General features: G+C 38.7%; 1 protein-coding gene across 2 annotated transcripts in view; it reads right to left on the bottom strand.

The window, feature by feature from the left end:
• Positions 1-27,189, bottom strand: part of REPS2 (RALBP1 associated Eps domain containing 2) — a 246,918-nt gene that overhangs the window by 154,310 nt on the left and 65,419 nt on the right. Inside the window, exons 3-5 of one of the 2 annotated variants that reach the window (XM_027963581.3) lie at positions 12,628-12,776; positions 9,687-9,813; positions 1,279-1,376 (exon numbers count right to left, since the gene is read on the bottom strand). In XM_027963581.3, the coding sequence (XP_027819382.1) occupies positions 1,279-1,376; positions 9,687-9,813; positions 12,628-12,776 (374 nt within the window). The remainder of the gene's footprint in view (positions 1-1,278; positions 1,377-9,686; positions 9,814-12,627; positions 12,777-27,189) is intronic. The other variant, XM_027963582.3, reaches the window with a different exon arrangement.

The following is a 27,189-nucleotide window of genomic DNA, read 5'->3' as shown; positions in this document are numbered from 1 at the left end:
GTTTATTTATACAGCAACTCTAGAACCTAGTCTCCTTGTAACCTGGTACTCTAACGAATACAGTAAAGTATTTCAAAGAACAGGTTTTGATACTGGGCAAGTCTGGTCAAATTCTGGCTCTGCCACTTACTAGTTATAAATGAAACTTTAGACCCATGACCTGACCTCTCTCAGTCAGTTACCTCATCTGTAGTTGGATATGATAGTTGGAGGAAGCGTTACACACAAATACACAGCATAAAGCTGAATTATCTACCATCTTTAAGAAAATTCTTTGTACACAAGAGTTCTACCTCAGAAATTCTGTATCATGCCTACCATATCATGGCTACCGATCTCCAGAGGCTATAAAGTGGACACCTCAACCTCCCTTAGCCTTATTTATTCTCTTCTAGAATACCAGCCCACTTCATTATGGGACTATCTAAGATCACCCTCTATTGTGAGGAGGTCTCCCTATGCATAACTGATGTTTCTTCCTCAGTTGGACAATTGAAATGTTATACAAACCACCCTACTTCTTCCTGTCTTTAGAGTCAAACAGCCAACTCAGTTTTCCCATGGTTTCTCTCACACTGATGCACTCACCCTTTTTTGGGAATATGACTCCACCAGCATAGGACTCAGAGGTACTACACAACATAACAGTTGCAGACATGGGGTGAAAAAACAGCTCTTTATCCAAAGGAAACAATGGAGAAAAGGAAAGTAAAATTTTCTAAGTTGTGGTGTAACAAGGAGAAACTGAGATATCACTTGTGCTTCAACCATATTTCTTTTGTATCAACTACAAATAGGAAACTGTAGTTGCTGCCAAGTAACTGTTCTCCAAACAGCAGTGGACTAGGCACTGACAGAAAATACAGGAGAATCACCTCTGCCTTCCAAAGCTGGTAATTTAAGGAGGCACAAAACAAATGGGCAATAGCAAAGTATGCACTGAATATGTAATAGTAAAGAATAAGGCAGAGATTAAAAAAAAGTCTGTTTTAGACAAAGTAAAGGCCTCCTGAAGGAGATGCCTAATGATTAAGCAGATGAAGGTGGAAGGGCATTTTAGACCAAAAATCAAAAACCAGGCCAGAGTAGTCTAGAGACACAGAAAAGGGAAGAAACAGACAGAGTAAAAAGATTTAGAAAATATACAAGCAACAGAACAAGAAATACAATATCTGCATTAGGGGATAACTTTATATCCTCCTTAAAAGAGGGAGGGGATTCAAAAAGTCACACCCCTGAAGTCTCCCACTGGCATAAGCCAACAGAGGCATCACTTACCCGGATAAGGGAAGCCTGATGCCGAGGGGGTTTGGCTCCTGGGCCTCCTGATGAGGGTCCCTCAGGCGGGACAAGGGGCTGTCTAGCTTCATAAGGAGCTGAAACGGCAGGAGGGAAAGTCAGCATGGTTCACAAAGATTCCACCCACAATTTATGAATTCACATTCAAACTGCTATAGTGTCTGTTCTTCGGGGAAGAATTAGTAATTAGTTTATATACAAAGGGTCACCTAAGACAAACAAGGGCTTCCCTCATAACTCAGTAAGTAAAGAATCTGCCTGCGATGCAGGAGACCCTGGTTCAATTCCTGGGTCAGGAAGATCTGCAGGAGAAGGGATAGGCTACCCACTCCAGTATTCCTGGGCTTCCCTTGTGGCTCAGCTGGTAAAGAATCCGCCAGCAATGTGGGAGACCTGGGTTCGATCCCTGGGTTGGGAAAATTACCTGGAGAAGGGAAAGGCTACCCATTCCAGTATTCTGGCCTGGAGAATTCCATGGACTAAGTTCAAGGGGTCGCAAAGAGTCAGATACAACTGAGTGACTTTCACTTTCACTTTCTTCCACTTAAGACAACAAACCTTGGTGCCCCTGGGTACAATTTAACTGAACCATCTAAAGATAGTCAACCAAGTCATAATAAAGCAGGGAGATATTTACATCAATTTAAGATTAGCAATAAATTGGAAAGGTGGAATGGTGTAAACCTAAACTTGGATAGAAAATAATGAGCGTAGTTAGAAAAGTGCCATGTTTTAAGAGTTCAACTTCTAAATATAAGGTAAATTCTATATATACCCCACTATTTAGAATGCTTCCACTCATCATACATACTCCCAAGGAGCAAGAAAGTGAGCATGAATTTTGAACATTAATAATCAACATTATCATTTTGCTTATTTTTGAAAAATAAATGCCACTATCTTCTTTTCCTTATGGAAAGAATATAAAACCAAATAGAGAAAAATACAAAAAGGAATAAATTCATTTTACATTTATTACTTTATCATTCAATAACCAAACTAAAAATAATTTTGCTACCTTTAAGAAAAGTTTTTAAGTCACAAAAATGAATGCATATTTTTCATTCCTTTTATTTCCAGAACACTTAATAACAACTTTTCCAATATTATACAAAAACGGTTAAACGGAACCAGGCAGTATTCAGCTCCAACAGAAAGGGGAAATTATCACTCAAGATGAAACCATTTCTGATCTCTGCAGGTTAACAGTTCAGGTTTTTGGAAGTATATAAATAAGTAAAAGGTTTTCTTTCTATAGCTTCCTTATACATCAAATTAGGTAGAGACAGAAGAGCAGCCTGTTGTGGCATCACCTTTAGCAGAGTTCGAACTTTTTAAAATAAAGAAGGTATAACAACAGCACATCAAGAACAACAAATGACTCTTGGGCTCACATCTGCTCTTTGTATTTCCTCCAAGGAAATGGAATACATTATTATACAATTATTATTAACACAATATTATAACATTAAATTACATTAAAACATCAAAATCACTGCCTGGAAAAACATGAAGTGGATTTTCTGATGCTGCTAAGAATAGATGAAAAACATAAAACCTGCAAAAGAAACATACATAGAGAACTCATAGTCCAAATCTTAAAAAATAAGTCTCAGATGGTAGGCAGGTGTTGTCCTCAAAGAAGGATTTTTAAGATCATTCCATTTTGAAGGATCATCAAATTTAACTCCTACTGAAAGATCTGAACCACAGCAAACTGTACCATGGCTGGGATACCAACGGTCATAAGCTGATCCCCTGCCTCCCCTTAGAGGGAGGGAACTTCTACTGCTCAGGAAGGACACATGTAGGGGGCGGCTGACTGGCCCATGGCTCCAATCCCTCACCAACAATGGCCTTCTTTCCCTTTAAAGAGACAGACATATCTTATCAATAAGGCTTAAATGAACACTGAGTCACATGGTGGGTCATTTTTCGAGAGGCCTGGCCTCAACGGCAGATTTTCTCTTCATACTCCTGCGGGAAGCATGGGTTGGTCACACCTGCCTATGACTGGAAAAATGAGTGTCTAAAGCCTTCTGGTCACAAATCTTAGACACATGCTCCTATCAGTTGGTACCAGAGCTGATATTCAGGCCACTATTGCTCTGACTCCTGTCTCATTCCTCAACTGAAACTGAACTCAGGAGGTAAAAGATAGGTATACTACTCATTGTCTCTACTCTTTCCCTCCAAAATAAAACCTGAAACATGCAACTCAATATAGAACAAATAATTCTTAGATCCCCTTATAAGAGGTTGAACAAGGAACGAGAAGTACCACCTTTCTCCAAGGGGAAGATTATAAAATGAACCTTAAAAGATTTCATCATTCTGAGATTCAGAGTCAAACTAGAACAGAGATCGCAACTAACTGCCAAATAAAGACTCTCCATCTGCAGTCATCCAATGAATGATATCTAGAAGGTGACTTTCAAGAACACTTGAGCTTCAAAAACATAATGAGTACCATATTCTAGAAACACAAAAGAAAATACAAGGGAACATCTTAGCACCTACAATGTGCCAGGAATTCTGCTAGGAATAGACATTTATATAATATTACTCATTTCATCCACAGAGCAAAATTCTAAGGCAGACTTTATTTCATTTCACAGATAAGGGAAATTGAGCCTCAGAAAAACAAAATACCCATAGTAATACAGGCTGGAAATGGAAAGAAATGAGAAATGTAGGCCTACCAAGTCTACCTTTAGGCCCAGGAGACTGACATCATAGCCCATGCTCTTAAGTGAGAAGATACCTAGAACTGATACATAAGAATAAGATGCGTAAGAAAAAGTAGAACAGACATTGATTTTAAAATAAGACTTTAGACACCAGAAGAAGCAGGTTTAAAGAGTCAAAAGTAGTTACCTCTGCATAGAAGAAATATATCTCAGCATAGCAATGAATAGCCCATATATGACAAACGCACAGCTAACATTAAACTTAATGGTAAAAAGCTGAAAGCATTTCCTCTAAGATCAGGAACAAGACAAGGATGTCCGCTCTCACCACTTTCATTCAATGTACTTTTGGAAGCCCTGGCCGTAGCAATCAGATAAGAAAAAGAAATAAAAGGAATCCAAAAGGAATCCAAATTGGAAAGGAAGAAGTAAAACTGCCACTGTTTGCAGATGATGTGATACTACAAACAGAAAATTCTAAAGATGGCACCAGAAAACTATTAGAACACATCAGTTAATTTGACAAAGTAGCAAGATTCAAAACTAATAGGCAGAAATCTGCTGCATGTCTATACACTAACAATGAAGTATCAGAAAGAGAAATTAAGGAAACAACCCCACTCACCATCACATCAGAAAACAATAAAATACCTAGGAATAAACCTACCTATGGAAGCAAAAGACCTGTACTCAGAAAACTATAAGACACTAATGAAAGAAACTGAAGATGATACAAATGGAAATATATACCATGTATATGCTGTTAAAATGACCATACTACCCAAGGCAATCTAGAAACTGAATGTAATCCCTATCAAATTATCAATGGATTTTTCACAGAACTAGAACAAAAAAAAATTAAACTTATATGAAAACAAAAAAGATCCCAAACAGCCAAAAACAATAATGAGAAAATTAGAATGGAGCTGGTGTAATCAAACTTCCTCACTTCAGACTATACTACAAAGCTACAGTCATCAAAACAGTATGGCACTGGCACAAAGACAGACACACAGATCAATGGAACACGATAGAAAACCCAGAAATAAACCCATGCACTTATGGTCAATTAATCTACAACAAAGGAGGCAAGAATATACAATGAAGAAAAGATACTCTATTCAATAAGTGATCCTGGAGAAAGCAGACAGGTACATGTAAAAGAATGAAATTACAGTATTCTCTAATACCATATACAAAAAAAAACTTAAAATGGATTCAAGGCCAAAATTTAAGACCAGATACTGTAAAACTTTCAGGAGAAAATATAGGCAGGACACTCTGACATAAATCACAGCAATATTTTTTTGGATCCATCTCCTACAGTAGTGGAAACAAAAAGAAAAATTTAAAAATAAGATCTGGGACTTTCCTGGAGGTCCAGTGGCTAGGACTCTGTGCTCCCAGTGCAGGGGGGCCAGGTTAAATCCCTGGTCAGGGAACTAGGTCCCACATGCATGCTGCAATTAAGACTCAATGAAGACAAGAAACAATTTTTTTAAAGGGCTTATTTTTTAAAATCGGATCTAATTAAACTCAGTTTTTATACAAGAAATGAAACAATAACATATATGTACTACTAAATACAAAATAGATAAACAAGGACCTACTGTATAGCACAGGGAACTATATTCATTATCTTATGATAACCTATAATGGAAAAGAATCTCAAAAAGGACACATACACATATATATATATATATATATATATATCACTTTGCTGAACACTGAAACATTGTAAATCAACTGTACTTTTAAAAGTAAATTTAAAAGCAAGAAAGGTAGTTGCCTCTGGAAACCAGAACCAGGTTGAGTCGGAAGGAGAAGTATTATTGTGATTTAAACATGGTTTTTAAAAATACAGATAGCAACTTCTGCCTCTGAGGGTTGTGGTAAATAGAAAACAGTGCACACAAAGAACTCGGAACAATGCATGGCACTTGAGTCTCACCCAGTGAGCATCAGCTATAGCCACATCCAGCAAAGGTGAGCAGGCGCCCAGGAGAGAGGCAGAGGGGGGGGCTCTGAATCACAGACTGTCCAAAGATGCTGAGCCTGATTTAAAATGCAGACATATGCCCCATTAGCCAGAAATCATGGCAGAATCCTGGACAGAAAAGCAACCCTAGAAAAATGGATTCCTAGAAAATTTTCCTAGCAGCAAAACTCATTTCGGAAAATGCATAAATTCAAGTTTAGGGATCATAATGTAGGAGAAAAACCAGGAAGGGGTAACAGAAACTTAGAAAACAACGTTTCAAGAATAAAAGAGTGCTCACAAGAAAATGTCACTTCACATGTAACAGAATATCTAAGATTAAAAACACTGAAGAAAGAAACCAGAGTACCAACTGCTGGCAAGAACACTGAACTCTTATATATTGCCTACGGGAGTATGCAGTCAGTTGGTGAAACTCTTTAGTAGTTTCTTATACCTACCCTAAGGTGCATCAATTCCACTCCCAGGTGCTAGAGAAATGACATATGTCACAAAAAGACTCATACACAAGTGTTCACAGCATCCTTATTCATAACAGCCAAATGCTGGAAATAACCTAAATATTCATCAACAGAAGAATGGATCATCACTCCACGATACAGTCATACAGCGGAACAACACTGAGTAATATATTAACAGGAACAAACTGCTGAGACACGTAACATGAAGAATCTCAACCACTGTGCTGAGGAAAAGACACCCAAGAGTACGGTCATTCACTATGATTCCATTTATATGAGTTTCTAGAAGAAGCAAAACTAATCTATGGTGATAAAAATCAGTACTGTGTTTTCATGGGGGAGGCAGGGAGCACGGAGAAAGTGACTGGAAAGGGGCATCTCTAAAGTGGCAGAAATATTGGTTTTAATGTCAGGCAGACTTTTTATTGAAGTATACAGTTGATTTACAATATACTTTTAGCATAGTGATTACAGTATTTTTATAGATTATATTCCATTTAAAGTTATTTTAAAATAATTGCTGTATCTCCCTGTGCTGCCTAATATACCCTTGCAGCTTATGTATTTTATACATAGTAGTTTGTACCTCTTAAATGAACCTTTTTTTTTTTTTTTTGGCTGCACTGGGTCTTCATTGCTTCTGCATGAGCTACTCTCTTCATTGCAGTGCTCAGGCTCAGTAGTTGTGGCGTGCAGGCTCTAGAGCTTGGGCTCAGTAGTTGTGGTACCTGGGTTTAGTTCCTCCATGGCATATGGAATCTTTCTGGACCAAGGATCAAACTCATATTCCCTGCATTGGCAGTGGATTTTTATTTACTGTGCCACCAGGGAAGTCCAAGTAGTTTGTACATATTAATCCCCTACTCCCTCCACTTTCAACTACTAGGTTTGTTTTCCATATCTGTGAGTAGGTTTCTGTTTTATTAAATTTATTCACCTATTTTATTTTTTGTATTCTACACATAAGTGATAGCATTGTTCTTTCTCTGCCTTATTTCACTAAGGATAATACCCTTTAGATCCATCCATGTTGTTACAAATGGTAAAATTTCATTCTTTTTTATGACTCAATATTCCATTGTGTATATGTATGTACGTGTATCTTCTTTCTTCATTCATCTGTTGATAGACACTTAGGTTGCTCTTGTATCTTGGCTATTGTAAATAATACTGCTCAGAACACTGGGGTGCATGTAGTTTTTCAAATTTGTGCCTTTATTTTTTTCAGATATATACTCAGCAGTAGAACTGCTGGATCATATGGTAAGAAAATACTTTATCCATGATAAAAGTGGTAGATACATGGGTATATCCATTTGTTAAAACTCAAATTGAAGATTTTAAATGTGTGCATTTTATCACATGTAAATTTTAGCTCACTTTTTAAAAAAAGGCTAAGAAAGAATGAAAGCATGGACAATCTTGACACACGCTGCTAAAAGTCAACAACAAAGAAGAGAAGTGGGTTGTTTCTTTGACACTAGGGGAATGAAAGCCCAATTTGAATGGAATGAGGAGAACATGGAGTATGAAGGAGAGAAAGCTGGTACAGACAGGTTTTTTTAAGGAATAACAACCAAAAAAAGACAGGGTAGAACCTGGTGACTCAGTAGAACAAAAATGACTCACCTTTGAATTAAAAACCAAAAACTAGACACCATGCTAGGCATCGGACTCCAACTTCCAAAACTAGATGAAATTAAGAAAAAAAATCCACTTCTAAAAACAGGGAAATGTGGCAGGAGAGACTATAAGAGGAAAATGAAGAATTCTCAATCCCATTTCATTTTCGGACACCAATGGCACACTCAAGTTCTAGGGGAGTGATTTTTCATTCCTATTCCCTTACACTCATGTTCTCGCTTATCCTCACAACAGCCCTATAGGATGCTATTACTCTGTTTCAAAAGAAACGAGGAAAATCATGGTTCAGAGTAGTAAGTAGCTTGCCCAAAGTCACATAGCTAGTCACATAAACCCTCATCTTCTGATTCCAATCAAAAGATTTTCCCAGGACTTCCCTGGTGACACAGTGGATAGGAATCTGCCTGCTAATGCAGGGGATATGTGTTTGATCCCTGGTCCAGGAAGATTCCACATGCCATAGGGCAACTAAGCCCATCAGCCACAACTACTGAGCCTGAGAGCTGCAACTACTGAAGCTCATGTGCCTAGACCCTGTACTCCACAAGAGAAGCCACCACAATGCGAAGCCCAAGTACCACAACAAAGAGTAGTTCCCGCTTGCTGCAACTAGAGAAAGTCTGTGCAAAGCAACAAAGACCCAGCACAGCCAAAAATAAAAAAGAAAGAAAAATTAAAGAAAAAAAGATTTTCTCATTATGCCATACCTGCTTCTTTCAGCAAGATTATAGCCTCTCTTTAGTTCAGTCTAGCACACTTTTATCTGTGTCCCTCTAGAAGTCATCACTATTTTCAATGCAGCAAAAACCTGCAGAAACTGGGTCATTTTCAGTTACAGCTCACAGAATAAAAAGAGTGGGGGGTTACAGATATCCAATTCTAGAATACCTATAAAGGTCATATCTTCAGCTAGGAGCCTGAACTCCACAAGGACAAGATGCTGCAGTGAATTTGTGGAGCTTTAAGCACTGCAGCCTAGGCAGCCAACTGTATAAGTCATTCTCAGAACCAACTAACATATTTTACCACTAACATAGCCAACATAACACAAATGTGAGCAAGCAAGCAAGGGCACAATTGGGTACTTCACACACCTCAACACAACGCTTCCCCTGGCATTTCTCTTATTATTTTTATTCTCAAGCACAAGAGCTAAATATTTTCACTTATGTGCTCAGTCTTTAAAGGTTGAATCAATTCTTCTGCAGAATTCTATTTTTTAAGTAGTTTCATGAGAGCAGGTATCATATAAATATGTTTGGTATGTTTGCAGAAAGGAGTAAGAATTCCAAAACAATACAAATTCTTCATGTGTGATGTTCCTGTGTAATGAAATTTGTAAATGAAGGATTAAATCATCTAAATCATTATCTACAAGTCTAAAGATAAACTAGTTTGTAGGACAGAAAACAAGGCATTACTAATATAGATTTCATTTTGTGTTTTTTTTTAAACCTTGCTTGAGAGTATAAAATTAAATTGAGTCTGGTTTACAGAGCCGGAGATAAGTCAGGAGACTCAGAAACTGGTCACATTGCTGACTGATAGAGCAAAGTGTCTCTAAGACACTGCCTGGGACAGCTGGCCTCTTACCTGAATGCATCTGCTCCGTGCTGCTCCGCAGTTTGCTGTAGCCATGGCTCAAGGGCACCCTCTGGTAATGAGGCGGGGAAGAAGGAGGGGAGGCAAGAGGTGACATCGAGGGAGACTGCGTTTCCTGCTTCAAAGAACCAGAGTAGAGTTCAGAGGGAATCACTCAAGAAGCCTGGTGCTCTGAGCTGCAATTATGAAGTATAATGACTGCTTTAACAAATGAAGATGCTTTCTCAAAAACGCAGCTTGGTTAAAAAGCACTGTCTGAGGATTCAAAAGTCTCCCAGAGAACAGTCTCACCAGAACTCAGTTACCTAAATTACTAAAACAAGCCTGACACACTTCCAGTTACTCCAATAATACTATCCTTGGGAAAACAAAAGACAACTGATCACATGAAATAACATTCAAACTCTACAATTTTGATCTCTTTGTGAATAGATTCAATTTTCATTCATTAATAAAAGCTCTTATTCCCTGGATCTACACTTATCAAGTTTTCCAACAATGTGGATATTTTTTAAATATTTTAAATGGTAATGCTAAATATTCTTGGAGCTGACTAGTCAAAGTAAAATGTCAACTTTTTTTATACTGAGAAATTCCAAAACAATTCATTATGGGTAAACTCCAACTAGCCTACTCCTAAACACTAGGATGGCACCTTAATAAAGTACAAATCTCAATTTGAATGTGAACTTTATGTAGGACCACAGGCGAGACAAGCTACTATTACTTGGCTTTTTACTATTACTCGGCTACTGGGTTTCCTCTCTTTTTTTAATGCTACTAATAGACTGGTAACAAGGAAACCATACTTTTTATCAGCATAGAGACTATATATGTGTTCTTAGTAAAAAATAATAATAATAATAGTAATTCAATCTGAGATATCAATCAAGTACTCTTTTTCAAGTAAAAGAAAAGAATATTTGCTTTGAATTATAAGTTCACAACCACAGACTGGGTGGGCCTAGCATAAATCCAGACTGAAGTGAAAGGATGTGTCCTCAGTGACACAGCCAGGGGATGAGCCTGAAAAATTCCCAGAGCATCAATCATCCTGGGATAGTGGGCCCTCATTCCTCTCCAAATGCTGGTGGGAAAACATGCCAAAGAGTACTGGCTGAAGATTCTGATATAGGCATACCTCATTTCATTGCACTTCACAGCTACTACTTTTTTTGAAAAACAAAGTTTATGGCAACCCTGCATCAAGCAAGTCTACCAGCACCGCTTTTCCAATAGTATTTGCTCACTTCATGTCTCTGTGTCACATTCTGACAATTCTTAACAATATTTCAAACATTTTCATTATTATCATATTTTTATGGCAATGTATAATCAGTGAGGTTTAATGTTACTACTACTTGCTAAGATGGTAAGTTAGCAGTTTTTAGCAATAAAGCATTTTTTAAAATAAGATATAAACATTACAGTTTTTTAGCCACAATGCTATTGCACATTTAGTAGACCATGCTCCTCTGTCCATGGGATTTTCCAGGCAAGAGTACTGGAGTGGGGTGCCATTTCCTTCTCCAGAAGATCTTCCTGATCCAGGGATTGAACCCAGGTCTCCCACATTGTAAGCAAGACGCTTTACCATCTGAGCCACCAGGGAAGTCCTTAGTAAACTACAGTATAGTGTAAGTCTAACTTTTGTAAGCACTGCTGCTGCTGCTAAGTCACTTCAGTCATGTCCGACTCTGTGCGACCCCATAGATGGTAGCCCACCAGGCTCCCCCGTCCCTGGGATTCTCCAGGCAAGAATACGGGAGTGGGTTGCCATTTCCTCCTCCATTTGTAAGCACTAGGAAACCAAAAACTTGTGTGACTACTGCCGTGGTCTGAAACTGAACCTGCACTGTCGCCAAAGTATGCCTGTACTCCTTTTTATATAAATCTCTGAAGAACTAGTTTAAAATGTATGAGAATTAGGACATTATACAACAGAACATGCTATATGTCACTTAAATATGACATTTCTGCAACAATACTTCAAATATCCAGCATTATTAGGGTGAACCATATACATTCATTTTCCAACTTAATCCTTTAATAGTCACTGCATTTGAAAAATATTTTTATTGGTCTTTCTAAAACATGACAAATTTCTTTTCCATATAGAAGGTACTACATTGAATATGATTTGACTTTTCTGCATAATTCAGTATCTTCACTGCAAGTACCTTGATGCCCTGAGTGCTCACTAATGTGTAAGTCTATTTTACCTCTTATTGACAGACTCACTCATCTGGAATTTTACACTTTTCTCTCTACTCATTACTATCTGACTATTGTAATTAGTGGTCTAATTTTAAAAGCCTGTACACCCATTCTTGTTCCTGACCTGTACATGTAAAGGCAGCATTTCCCAAGATGGCCCTCCAAATATGCCCCCCAAGAAGGGATTCCCTGGTGAAATAAGTTTAGTACATGCCAATCTCCAGGTCTCTTTATTGCAGGACTTGTCAGGGCCTTTACTGTGCTAATATGCACCGTGAATGTCTAAGACAAGAGTATTTAGCCTTTCCCCCAAGAATAAGGCATGAAACAGCATTCTCCAACCACATTTAACCAGAGAAACCAGATATTTTAGAAGAAAGCACTTATTAAAAACTCCTAGAGGTTACATTTCAAAGAACCCATTTGGAAATGGTGGTTAGATAAATCAAATAAGTGTGTTAAAGCAGTAGCCTTACTTGAGACACAATTCTACATTAAAGTAGGCTCTAAATGGCCCATAGATGGCTCTTGGTAATTGCTATGCATCAGCCTCTCCTTCTAGCTACAAGGAAACTTTATAGGCACACTCCAAGCCTATAATTGTATCCCAGATGGTGCAATTCAAGGAACTGGAAGTTTGACAGCAGCTATGAGGCACTGCTCTGTGAGGGTTCATGGTCAGAAGCAAACAGACTTGCCTGACCAGACTATTTACCTGTTTATCCTCATCGTCGATTCTTTTGAAGGTATTTTTTTCTGTGATTAAATACGGAATCTGAACTTTAGTTCCATGCAGCTCAGCCGTGTTCCCAAACCGGATTTCAGCATCAGTCTTTGACATCATAAAGCGAGGCAGCGGCAGTTCTTTAAGAGCAGAATCAAAGAAGCTCAAGTGAGACTTTATTTGAAAACTGAAAAAAGGGGAACTCAATGGCCAAAAGATGAGTCACTTTTGAGGAAAAATTCCAGAGCACTAAATATAGATTAAATCTGATTTCAACACAATAAAGACTCCTATAATAATGTCATGATAGAAAAATGCTACAGTTTAAGCAAGGTATCTTGGCTCAACATTTTTAAACGCTGTCCAATCATTCTAGAACAAATTCAGGTTTTGGACAGATCTCCCATTTCAGCCTTTAGTTTGGCACCAAGAAAAGGGATGTGACATTGTAGAAATCAGTATAAAGCAACAACAGTAGCAGGGAAAACTTATATAGTATTTATTATATGCCAGAGATTATATTAAGATCTGCAAATATTAACTTATTTAATCCTCACAACTCGCTACAGTAAGATGATCATTATCCTTCTTTTACAGATGTGGACTCAGACCAGAAGGAGCTAAGATGACACAGTGTATCTGTGGCAGAGCTGGCTCTTCACAAGTCAGTGCTGCTGCCCTATAGAAAGGCCCCTCATTCCCAGGGCAGACTTACTGGATACAACACGTTCTCATCCTATGTTATTGCTCAAGGAATTTTCACACACAATCTCCAGTTGTCTTTTTGTAATGGAATAAGGAAAATGGCATCAAGTTAGAGCAATCAATCCAACATTCAGTCAAATTCTACTGTCAAAACCATTAGCCACACTCAATATCACAAAGAGCTGAAATGCAACAGTCTGGTGTATTTACTTACCTTTCAAATTTCTGACAAAACTATTCTGAAAACAGAAATGATACTTTGGCACACTTCAAGTTCTCAGCACAGCAAATCGCACACAATAACACAGCACAAAGAACACCAAAAATGGGTACAATATTCTGGATTAGGCATAATGATTTGCATCTGGATTCATTGTTTAGGATAATATTCATCAGTGTGCCTTTGCCTTCCCTTAGCTTGCTCTTCCAAAAACACAGCTGCACTTCCAATGATTACTGCTGTGTTACAGCCAGAAAACATCTTAGCAACAGCAAGCAGTATCTCAGCTCCCCAGGCAAAGAAGGCCCCTGGTTCTCTAATATCCACATCATGTTTATTTTTAGTTGCTATGTCCACATTCAATTCAAAGAAGTAGGCAATATGACAAATCCCTGCGTGATCAATCAGCCAAGAGCCCGAGAGACATGAATAGAATAACCAATCTGGAAAATTAAACCAAGACTTTCCCCTAAAGAGACAATGGTCACCATTTTTAATATTTTATTATTTCCTAACCTTGGCAGCTCTTCAGCACTCAAGGCAGGACTGGACTTCAAAAGAAAGAAGGCAAGAGAAAAGAAAGTCTAGATTCTCAGTAAATCAAATATGAGCTAATCCTACGATTCTCTTCTCAGAAAGGTATTTATTACAGCTCAGTCTGCAAAAAGGATCTTAAAAAATTGAACAAGATCACATAAAATAACTTGTACTCTAATCTGCCCACAAGAGAATGACGCTACTTACAAGCCCTATCTGAAAAAAGAAGAAAAAAAAAAAAAAGGAAAAGTTCAGCATTTGTAAGCTCCCTGACCAGTGTTTCACTGCTATTTAACATATAACTCCAGGAACAATGGAACACAAACCGGGTTGGTGAATATCAACTATTACACTAAGGCCCCCAGCTGTCCTTTAGGACACTGTCATATCACAAATTCTCCTTCCCTGGCTATGGCATTTCTCCAGAATTGTTCACCTGGGAAAGAATCTCCCTCCCTCAGACAGCAAAAGACAAAATACAGCTGAATTTCTCTCATACTTTCTTTGTTTACAAGGCTTTAAACAACTTTTACTTAACAGAATTGTAACCATATATAATGATATTCCTATTATTGAAAACTAATAAAGATGCTATTTTTCTTAAGGTGGTGTAAGATTTTTTTTATGCTACAAGGTTTTTAAAAGTGAAAAGCAAAACTAGTTTGTCAACGTTCAGTCTAAATGTTGCTTCATAGTCATATGTACAACAAATTTAATAGCAACACTTTATTAGAAAGTTAATCAATAAAGTACCTACTATCCAGTGATATATGTCAAGTAATCACAGGAGAAGATCTATCTGCAATAATTGGTTAGAATCTTTTCTCCCAAACTGAATTAAATTAGCACACAGGAAACAAATTAAGAGTTCAAATAAAATACTGACAGGGGCCAAGGACACAATGAGCACAGCAATCATTTGTCTCATAATGGTGTCTTAGGTTGTATTCTTTGAACACAGAAATGCTTTGTATATTAAATAGAAATGACTATTTTTCCCTTCCACAAAGAAAATTATGTCTCTGCTTTTTTAAACATGTGATCCTCTAAGGGAAAAATCCTTTGTTTTCCCATGTTTGATGGAGTCATGAATATTAGAAATACATCAATCTCCTCAATTCATTATAAAAAACATAAGCAGCATAAATGCAGTAATAAAAGATTAATTACAAAGAGGCAGCTGCTGTGCACTGTCCTCAAAAGACCCTGATGCTGGGAAAGATTGAAGGTGGGAGGAGAAAGGAACAACAGAGGATGAGATAGTTGGATGGCATCACCGACTCAATGGACATGAGTTTGGGTAAACTCCGGGAGTTGGTGATGGAGAAGGAGGCCTGGCATGCTGCAGTCCATGGGGTCACAGAGTTGGACATGACTGAGTGACTGAACTGAACTGAGAAATATAATCGCAGTCACATGTATCATTGTAAATTGTATAGTAGCTACATTAACAACAACAAAAAATGTTAAGTGAAGAAGCCAGTGAAAAAATACAAATACTGCATGGTTTCACTTACATGACGGATCAATCGTCAAACTCAAGGAAACACAAGGTAGAACGGTGGATGCCAGAGGCTGAAGGGAAGGGAACCGGGGAGCTGTTTAATGGGGGTGGAGTTTCCACCTTGCAATGTAGGCAGATTGGTTGCATAACAATGTGGATATACTTAACACTACTGAACTGTATACTTAAAAATGGTTAAGATGATTTTATATTATGTATGTTCTGTCACACCTAAAATTTTTCAACTTAAAAAAAAGCAAAAAAAGAGGTAAAATTAATTTAGTAATTTTAATCCAATGTTATCAATGACAGCATGTAAACAAGATAAAAATTAATGTAACAGTTTACATTCTCTTTTCAGACTAATGCTTTAAACCCCATGTGTACTTACCTGTACCACAGACCTCAATTCAGATACACCACATTTCAGGCACTCAGGAGCTGCAGTAGTATGGCTACTGGCTGCCCTACTGGAAAAGCAGTTTGGCTGATGGTTGCTATGAAGCAATATGGACCACTATGGCCAGAGATCTAGATTTTACTAAGAAATACTATAATGTTAAAAATCAACAAATAATTGATTTATTCTTAAATTATGTATGGAGTATTTTGTATGGAGGGATGATGATGATGTACACAGAGCTTAAGAATTTGAAGACTTTTAAAAATTTATTTATTTTTGGCCATGCTGGGTCTTCATTGCTGCAGGCTTTTCTCTAGTTGCATCAAGGGTTTCTCATTGCAGTGGATTCTCTTGTTGCAGAGCACAGATTCTAGGGAGCACAGGCTTCAGCAGTTGTGGCTCCCAGACTCTAGAGCACAGGCTCAATAGTTGTGGTGCATAGGCTTAGTTGCTCGACAGCATGTGGGATCTTCCCAGGGCACGGATCAATTCTGTGTCTCCTGCATTGGCAGGCAGATTCTTTGCCACTGAGCTACCAGGAAGCCTCATTTGAAGACTTTTAACAAATGTATATATAACCTCATAACAAATACCCAAACTGCTTTCTAGTTAATCACCTCCCCTTCTCCCACTGAGCAATGTACTCTAATTTCTAAATCCACAGATTACCTTTGCCACTATAGAACTTCACATAATGGAATCATACAATATTAATCTTTGTGCCTAGCTTTTCTGGTAACATCTTGTGATAATCATCCAATGTACAACATAATCATCTAAAGACATAGTTCATTCTTTTTCACTGCTATGGAGTAATCCACTTTTATGAATATACTAAAATTTTTTAAACCTAGTCTCTGTGATGAACATTTGGGTTGTTTTCAGTTTGGAGTCATTATAAACATAGTTACTGTGCACAGTCTTATAAATTACTTTTGAGAGACATGAATTCATCAGTCTTGAGATATAACTATGAGCCACATTCAACCTGCTGTCTATTTCCATATAGCTCATGAGTACTATATAGTAGTAGTATAAGTATAAACTATGTACAAAATAAGCTACAAGCATGTATTATACAACACAAGGAACATAGCCAATATTTTATAAGTATAAATGGAGTATAATCTTTAAAACCTATGTGTGAATCACTATATCATACACCTGTAACTTATATAATACTATACATCAAAGTATACTTCAGTTTTTAAAAATAGTATTTTCATTAAAAAACAATAGGTTTTACATTTTTGAATGCTTGGAAAACATCAAAAGAAAAATAATTCATGATGTAAAAATTATGAAATACAAATTTCAATATCCATAAATAAAGTTTTACTGGAACACAGCCATGCTCTTTTGTTTACACATTCTGCTTTCCCAGTTCAAGAGCAGAGCTGGATATTTGCAATAAAAGCCATATAGCTCACAAAGCCTAAAATATACACTACCTACCCCTTTACAGGAAAAGTTTGCTGACACCTGTCTTATACAATACAGTGCTTAAAATAAAACATAGTCTTACTAAACCAAAAAAGTTTCATTTAATGGAAAAACATTTTACGTTACTTGAGCTTTTAATTTAAATTTTAAGTAATTTAAATTGTTGATTTAATTAAAATTCAATTTCTCACTGGCACTAGACACATTTTAAATGCTCCATAGCCAGTTTCACAGGACTAGTGACTACCATATGAGACAGCACAGTTTAGATGCCTGGCCAAAGGATTACCCAATTTTATGCTCACAAAAACACTACAAACCAGCTACTACTGGACATCTGCTCCAGTATGAAAAACACTGACAGTGTATTAAAAAGCAGAAACATAACTTTGCTGACAAAGGTTTGTATAGTCAAAGCTATGGTTTTTCCAATAGCTGTGTACGGATGTGAGAACTGGACCATAAAGAAGGCTGAGCATCAAAGAACTGATGCTTTCGAATATGGTTTTTCCAATAGCCATGTATGGATGTGAGAATTGGACCATAAAGAAGGCTGAGCATCAAAGAACTGATGCTTTTGAATATGGTTTTTCCAATAGCCATCTATGGATGTGAGAATTGGACCATAAAGAAGGCTGAGCATTAACAAAATGATGCTTTCGAATTGTGGTGTTAGAGAAGATTCTCGAGAGTCCCTTGGACTGCAAGGAGATCAAACTAGTCTGTCCTAAAGGAAATCAACCCTGAATATTCACTGGAAAGAATGAGGCTAAAGCTGAAGCTCCAATACTTTGGTCACCTGATGCAAAGAGCCAACTCACTGGAAAAAGACTTTGATGTTGGGAAAGATTGAGGGCAGGAGGACAAGTAGGCAGCAGAGGATGACATGGTTAGATAGCATCACTGACTCAATGGACATGAATTTGAACAAACTACAAGAGATAATGAAGGATAGGGGAGCCTGCCATGCTCTAGTGACTGAAGGAACTCTCGAGTAGTTCAAGGGTCAGTTGTAATTGTTATCCTTTATAATCCTACAACTTTGTACACATTTAAAACATGACTCCAAAATAGAGACACAGATTTACAGAACAAACATATGGATACCAAGGGGGAAATGGGGATGGGATGAAATGTGAGATTGGTATTGACATACATATCCTACTATGTATAATGTCTATGCCCCAACCAGTAATGCTGAAGAAACTAAATTAAACGGTTCTATGAAGACCTACAAGACCTTCTAGAACTAAAACCCAAAAAAGATGTCCTTTTCATTATAGGGGACTGGAATGCAAGAGTAGGAGGTCAAGAAATACCTGGAGTAACAGGCAAATTTGGCTTTGGAGTACAGAATGAAGCAGGGCAAAGACTAACAGAGTTTTGCCAAGAAAACACACTGGTCATAGAAAACACCCTCTTCCAACAACACAAGAGAAGACTCTACACATGGACATCACCGACTCACACATGACCAATACTGAAATCAGACTGATTATATTCTTTGCAGCCAAAGATGAAGAAGTTCTATACAGTCAGCAAAAATAAGACCAGGAGCTGACTGTGGCACAGATCATGAACTCCTTATTGCCAAATTCAGACGTGATTGAAGAAAGTAGGAGAAACCACTAGAACATTCAGTTCAGTTCAGTTCAGTCACTTAGTCATGTCCTACTCTTTGTGACCCCATGAATCGCAGCATGCCAGGCCTCCCTGTCCATCACCAACTCCCGGAGTTCACTCAGATTCACATCCATCGAGGCAGTGATGCCATCCAGCCATCTCATCCTCTGTCGTCCCCTTCTCCTCCTGCTCCCAATCCCTCCCAGCATCACAGTCTTTTCCAATGAGTCAAGTCTTCGCATGAGGTGGCCAAAGTACTGGAGTTTTACCTTTAGCATCATTCCTTCCAAAGAATTCCCAGGGCTGATCTCCTTCAGAATGGACTGGCTGGATCTCCTTGCAGTCCAAGGGACTCTCAGCAGTCTTCTCCAACACCACAGTCAAAAGCATCAATTCTTCGGCACTTGGCTTTCTTCACAGTCCAACTCTCATATCCATACATGACCACTAGAAAAACCATAGCCTTGACTAGATGGGCCTTTGTTGGAAAAGTAATGTCTCTGCTTTTCAATATGCTATCTAGGTTGGTCATAACTTTTCTTCCAAGGAGTAAGCGTCTTTTAATTTCATGGCTGCAGTCACGATCTGCAGTGATTTTGGAGCCCCAAAAAATAAAGTCTGACACTGTTTCCATTGTTTCACCATCTATTTGCCATGCAGTGATGGGACCAGATGCCATGATCATAGTTTTCTTAATGTTGAGCTTTAAGCCAACTTTTTCACTCTCCACTTTGACTTTCATCAAGAGGCTTTTTAGTTCCTTCACTTTCTGCCATAAGGGTGGTGTCATCTGCATATCTGAGGTTATTGATATTTCTCCCGGCAATCTTGATTCCACCTTGTGTTTCTCCCAGCCCAGCGTTTCTCATGATGTACTCTGCATAGAAGTTAAATAAGCAGGGTGACAATATACAGCCTTGACGTGCTCCTGTTCCTATTTGGAACCAGTCAGTTGTTTCATGTCCAGTTCTAACTGTTGCTTCCTGACCTGCATACAGGTTTCTCAAGAGGCAGGTCAGGTGGTCTGGTATTCCCATCTCTTTCAGAATTTTCCACAGTTTATTGCGATCCACACAGTCAAAGGCTTTGGCATAGTCAATAAAGCAGAAATAGATGGTTTCCTGGAACTCTCTTGCTTTTTCGATGATCCAGCGAATGCTGGCAATTTGATCTCTGGTTTCTCTGACTTTTCTAAAACTAGCTTGAACATCTGTAAATTCATGGTTCATGTATTGCTAAAGCCTGGCTTGAAGAATTTTGAGCATTACTTTACTAACATGTGAGATGAGTACAATTGTGCAGTAGTTTGAGCATTCTTTGGCATTGCCTTTCTTTGGGATTGGAGTGAAAACTGACCTTTTCCAGGACTGTGGCCACTGCTGAGTTTTCCAAATTTGCTGGCATATTGAGTGCAGCACTTTCACAGCATCATCTTTCAGGATTTGAAAAAGCATTCAGGTATGACCTAAATCAAATCTCTTACAATTATATAGTGGAAGTGACATATAGATTCAAGGGATTAGATCTGATAGACAGAGTGCCTGAAGAACTATGGATTGAGATTCGTGACACTGTACAGGAGGCAGGGACCAAGATCATCCCCAAGGAAAAGAAAAGTAAAAAGGTAAAATGGTTGTCTGAGGAGGCCTTACAAAGAGCTGTGAATAGAAAAGAAGCCAAAGGCAAAGGAGAAAAGGAACCATTTGAATGCAGAGTTCCAAAGAATACCAAAGAGAGATAAGACAGACTTTCTCAGCAATCAAGCCAAACAAATAGAGATAAACAATAGAAAGGGAAAATCTAGAGATCTCTTCAAGAAAATTAGAGATACCAACAGAACATTTCATGCAAAGATGGGCACAATGAAGAACAGCAATAGTATGGACCTAACAGAAGCAGAAGACATTAAGAAGAGGTGGCAAGAATACACAGAAGAACTATACAAAAAAGATCTTCATGACCCAGATAATCACGATAGTGTAATCACCAACTTAGAGCCAGACATCCTGGAATGCGAAGTAAAGTGGGCCTTAGGAAGCATCACTAAAAACAAGGAGGTGATGGAATTCCAGTTGAGCTATTTCAAATATTAAAAGATGATGCTGTCAAAGTGCTGCACTCAATATGCCAACAAATTTGGAAAACTCAGCAGTAGCCACAGGACTGGAAAAGGTCAGTTTTCATTCCAATCCCAAAGAAAGGCAATGCCAAAGAATGCTCAAACTACCACATAATTGCACTCATCTCACACACTAGTAAAGTAATGGTCAAAATTCTCCAAGCCAGGCTTCAACAGTACGTGAACCATGAACTTCCAGAGGTTCAGGCTGGGTTTGGAAAAGGCAGAGGAACCAGAGATCAAATTGCCAATATCCACTGGATCATAAGAAAAAAGCAACAGAGTTTCAGAAAATCATCTATTTCTGCTTTATTGAATATGCCAAAGCCTTTGACTGTGTGGAGCACAATAAACTGTGGAAAATTCTGAAAGAGATAGGAATACTAGACCACCTGACTTGCCTCTTGAGAAATCTGTACACAGGTCAGAAAGCAACAGTTAGAACTGGACGTGGAACAACAGACTGGTTCCAAATAGGGAAAGGAGTACACCAAGGCTGTATATTGTCACCCTGCTTATTTAACTTCTATGCAGAGTACATCATGAGAAATGCTGGACTGGATGAAACACAAGCAGGAATCAAGACTGCCAGGAGAAATATCAATAACCTTAGATATGCAGATGACACCACTTTTATGATCGAAAGTGAAGAAGAACTAAAGAATCTTTAGATGAAAGTGAAAGAGGAGAGTGAAAAAGTTGGCTTAAAGCTCAACATTAAGAAAACTATGATCATGGCATCTGGTCCCATAACTTCATGCAAATAGATGGGGAAACAATGGAAACAGGGACAGACTTTTTGGACGGGCTCCAAAACCACTGCAGATGGTGAGTGCAGCCATGAAATTAAAAGACACTTACTCCTTAGAAGAGACGTTATGACCAACCTAGACAGCATATTCAAAAGCAGAGACATTACTTTGCCAACAAAGGTCCATCTAATCAAAGCTATGGTTTTTCCAGTAGTCATGTATGAATGTGAGAGTTGGACTATAAAGAAAGCTGAGCACTGAAGAATTGATTCTTTTGAACCGTGGTGTTGGAGAAGACTGCTGAGAGTCCCTTGGACAGCAAGGAGATCCAGCCAGTCCATTCTAAAGGAAATCAGTCCTGAATGTTCATTGGAAGGACTGATGCTGAAGCTGAAACTCCAATACTTTAGCCACCTGATGCGAAGAGCTGACTCACTGGAAAAGACCCTGATGCTGGGAAAGACTGAAGGCAGGAGAAGAAGGGGACGACAGAGGATGAGATAGTTGGATGGCATCACCAACTCAAGGGACATGAGTTTAAGTAAACTCTGGGAGTTGGCGATGGACAGGGAGGCCTGGCATGCTGCAGTCCATAGGGTCACAGAGTGTCAGACACAACTGAGCGACTGAACGCAACTGAACTGAACTATGTTAAAATAGATAACTAATGAGAGCCTAATCTATAGCACAGGGAACTCTCTCAGTGCTCTGTGGTGACCTAAATGGGAAGGAAATCTAAAAAACTGGATATATGTATGTGTGCTTAGTCGCTCGTCGTGTCCAACTCTTTGTGATCCATGGACTGCAGTCCACCAGGCTTCTCCGTGCGTGGGGATTCTCCAGGCACAAATACCAGAGTGGGTAGCCTTTCCCTTCTCCAGGGGATCGTCCCAAACCAGGGATCAAACCCAGGTCTCCCACATTGCAGGCAGATTCTTCACCATCTGAGCCACCAGGATATACGTATATATATATGACTAATTCACCTTCCTGCACAGCAAAAACTAACACAACATTATAAAGCAACTATATTCCAATAATTTTTTTAAATTGCTCCAAGAAGGGGTTCACAGGTTTCACACTGTCAAAGGGGCCATGGCACGATAAAGTTTCAAAACACTACTCTAGACCCTGCTACACCTTCCCTCAGTCCTCACACTTCCTATTGGCCTGTCTTTGGAAAGCAGGAAGGTTTGCTCCCAGCACAAATGTTCACACATGGTTTCCTCCTCAGGAACTCTCTGCCAGCCTTGAACTTCACCCCAGTACCACCTTTTGCCCTCCTAAGTTAGCTTTCCCAACAGCATTACCCCAGCTCCCACTAGGGTGAGGCTAGAGAAAAGCCTGGGGCTAGCACTTGAGGTACTCCCTCTCAGGGCCCTGGAAAGTCAGAGTCAGCACTTGCAGGGTCCAGGGAGCTAGAACCCCTAAAGTTATACATCCCCTACAGTTATACACCCTGGGTGCCTCTTGCCTCTCTCCAGTTTGGGCCCTAATGTGACCAAATCTGTACTCAGAGCTTAAGCAAAGCTCTTGAAGATACTCCACTTGACTGTCTTTAGAAGTCACTCTCAACCCTGGCTCCACAGAAGAATCACCTGGGGTGCTCTGAAAATCCTTGTGCTAAAGCCACATATCTGCAGGTAGTCCCAGGTTCCTGTAGTTTTTATTTTGCATTTAAAGTTATCCAGATGATTCTCAAGTGCATACAAGGTTGGGAACCAATGCCTAAGAGAGATGACTTCTGTAAGCATCCCTCAGAAGTTCCTGGTGAACGTGAATTCCAAATGTTTGTGTTAAAAAGAGTGACAGATGATTAAGACACTCCCCATGCCCAGGCATTTGGGTCTTCATGTATTCATTCAACAAACATGCCCTGAGCACCAACAAGGCCCCTCAGTACAGGGGTTACCAGAGGCTCCTCCCTTCCCCCTAGATGTGCAGACTGCTGAGGAAGATAGCCAAAAAATTACTCAAACCTGTAAAGGAGTACTTACAAACCCTAACAAAAGAGCTATGAAGGAGCAGGCAGTGAGAGAATTAAGCAAGGAGGGGACTGTCACATTATCCAGCACTAATAGGCCCATCCAAGGATTACCTAATTCCCTAGGGATGAATGCTTTTAAGTTACTATTTACTCTTGATGAAGCATTTTACAATTCTGAAAGGGTGATATTAACTTGTGGAAAATTTGCTGGATAACAAACACTTCTTTTCTGATAGCAGTGCAAATGAATTTTATCTTACAAAAGAGTATAATAACCCAGTTACAGTTTTATTTTTATGTAGGGCATTAATCAATTTTGTACGTAATTTAGCAAGCTTATTCCAGCATTCTTTCTTTCCGTGACTATAAATACTTCTGACTTTCCTACATTTTCTTGAACCAGCTCTACTATACGCTGGTTCCTTTGTTAATGAATTAATTTGACAGGACATACTTTAGATAGGGTGTCAGGGACAGCCTTGGAACCCTAAAGGGTGAGGAGGAGATGCAGCCCTGGAAGGAGAGGATGGAGAACAGACCACTAGCAACCCAAGATCTTGACATAACATGCTCTTTCCTGCAGTAGGAAAGAGGTGGCCCAGAAATGGATACACAACCAGTAAGGCTGGGGGACAGATTACAAGAAAGAAAAGATATTTGAAATGAGGAGGGGTAGTAGGCAGAGACTAGATTATGTAAGGCCTTACAGATAACTGTAGGGACTTCGAACTTTGTGCTATGTACAATAAGCAAACACAGGGAGAGTTTCAAGGAGCTATATAAAATAATCTATTTTGAAAAAGCTACTTTTAGTGCTACGTGGGGAAAGAGACCGGAGTAGAAAAGAGAAAAGTCCAAGAAACTAATGACAAAACCATTGTGGCACTCACGAAAGTGGCTGCAGGTGGCCTCATTTAGCAGAGGTAGAAAGATGCAGGAAACAAGCAATGAGACTGGCAGAACTTTTTAAAAAATTAATTATTTTAATTGGAGGATAATTACTTTACATATCGTGATGGTTTTTGCCATACACTGACATGAAACAGCCACAGGTGCACATGTGTGCCCCCATCGTGAACCCCCCTCCCGAACCCCCCTCCCACCTCCCTCCCCACTCCATCCCTCCAGGTTGCCCCAGAGCACAGGCTTTGGATGTCCTGCTTCACTCATTGAACTTGCACTGGTCATCTATTTTACATATGGTAATACACATTTCAATGCTATTCTCTCAATCATCCCACTTCCTGGATCAGAAAGTTGTGGTACATTTTCTGCCAATGGACATCTAGGTTGCTTCCATGTCCTAGCCATTGTAAACAGTGCCACAATGAACACTGAGGTACATGTGTCTCTTTCAATTCTGGTTTCCTCGGTGTGTATGCCCAGCAGTGGGATTGCTGGGTTGTATGCCAGTTCTATTTCCAGTTTTTCAGGAATCTCCACACTGTTCTCCATAGTGGCTGTGCCAGTTTGCATTCCCACCAACAGTGTAAGAGGGTTCCCTTTTCTCCACACTCTCTCCAGCATTTACTGTCTGTAGACTTCTTGATGACGGCCATTCTGACCAGCATGAGATGATACCTTATTGTGGTTTTGATTTGCATTTCTCTAATAATGAGTGATGTTGAGCATTTTTTCATGTGTTTATTAGCCATCTGTATGTCTTCTTTGGAGAAATGTCTGTTTAGTTCTTTGGCCCATTTTTGCTTGGGTTGTTTGGGGGTTTTTTTTGGGTATTGAGCTGCATGAGCTGCTTGTATATTTTGGAGATTAATTATTTGTCAGTTGTTTTATTTACTATTATTTTCTCCCATTCTGAAGGCTGCCTTTTCACCTTGCTTATAGTTTTCTTCCTTGTGCAAAAGCTTTTAAGCTTAATTAGGTCCCATTTGTTTATTTTTGTTTTTACTTCCATTACTCTGGGAGGTGGGTCATAGAGGATCCTGCTGTGATCTATGTCAGAGAGTGGTTTGTCTAAGTTTTCCTCTAAGAGTTTTATAATTTCTGGTTTTACATTTAGATCTTTAATCCATTTTTTAGTTTATTTTTGTGTATGGTGTTAGAAAGCGTTCTAGTTCCATTCTTTTACATGTGCCTAACCACTTTTCCCCAGGACCACTTGTTAAAGAGACTGTCTTTTCTCCATTGTATATTTTTGCCTTCTTTGTCAAAGATAAGGTGTCCATAGGTGTGTGGATTTATCTCTGGGCTTTCTATTTTCTTTCATCGATCTACATTTCTGTCTTTGTGCCAGTACCATACTGTCTTGATGACTGTAGCTTTGTAGTATAGTCTGAAGTCAGGAAGGTTGATTCCTCCAGGTCCATTCTTCTTTCTCAAGATTGCTTTGGCTATTCGAGTTTTTTTTGTATTTCCATACAAATTGTGAAATTATTTGTTCTAGTTCTTTGAAAAAAACTGTTGGTAGCTTGATAGGGACTGCATTGAATCTATAGATTGCTTTGGGTAGTATACTCATTTCACTATATTGATCCTTCTGATCCATGAACGTGGTATATTTCTGCATCTATCTCTGTATTCTTTGATTTCTTTCATCAGTGTTTTATAGTTTTCTATGTATTAGGTCTTTTTTTTCTTTAGGTAAATTTATTTATAAGTATTTTATTCTTTTTGTTGCAATGGTGAATGGGATTGTTTCCTTAGTTTCTCTGTTTTTTCATTGCTAGTGTATAGGAATGCAAGGGATTTCTGTGTATTAATTTTTATCCTGCAACTTTACTATATTCATGGATTAGCTCTAGTAATTTTCTGGTGGTATCTTTAGGGTTCTCTATGTAGAAGATCATGTCATCTACAGTGAGAGTTTTAATTTGGATTCCTTTTATTTCTTTTTATTCTCTGATTGCTGTGGCTAGGACTTCCAAAACTATGTTGAATAGTAGTGGTGAGAGTAGGCACCCTTGTCTTATTCCTGATTTTAGTGGAAATACTTTCAATTTTTCGCTATTGAGGATAATGTTTGCTGTGGGTTTGTCAGATATGGCTTTTATTACGTTGAGGTATGTTCCTTCTAGGCCTGCTTTCTACAGAGTTTTTATCATAAATGGGTGTTGAATTTTGTCAAAGGCTTTCTCTGTATCTAATGAGATAATCAGGTGGTTTTTATCTATCAATTTGATAATATGGTATATCATATTGATTGATGTGTGAATACTGAAGAATCCTTGCATCCCTGGAATAAAGCCCACTTCGTCATGATGTATGATCCTTTTAATATGTTGTTGGATTCTGTTTGCTAG

This window comes from Ovis aries, chromosome X (genome assembly GCF_016772045.2).
Source record: "Ovis aries strain OAR_USU_Benz2616 breed Rambouillet chromosome X, ARS-UI_Ramb_v3.0, whole genome shotgun sequence".
Taxonomy (NCBI): domain Eukaryota; kingdom Metazoa; phylum Chordata; class Mammalia; order Artiodactyla; family Bovidae; genus Ovis; species Ovis aries.
Note: the sequence above shows the minus strand (reverse complement) of the source record. Positions and strands in the feature narration are given on the sequence as shown.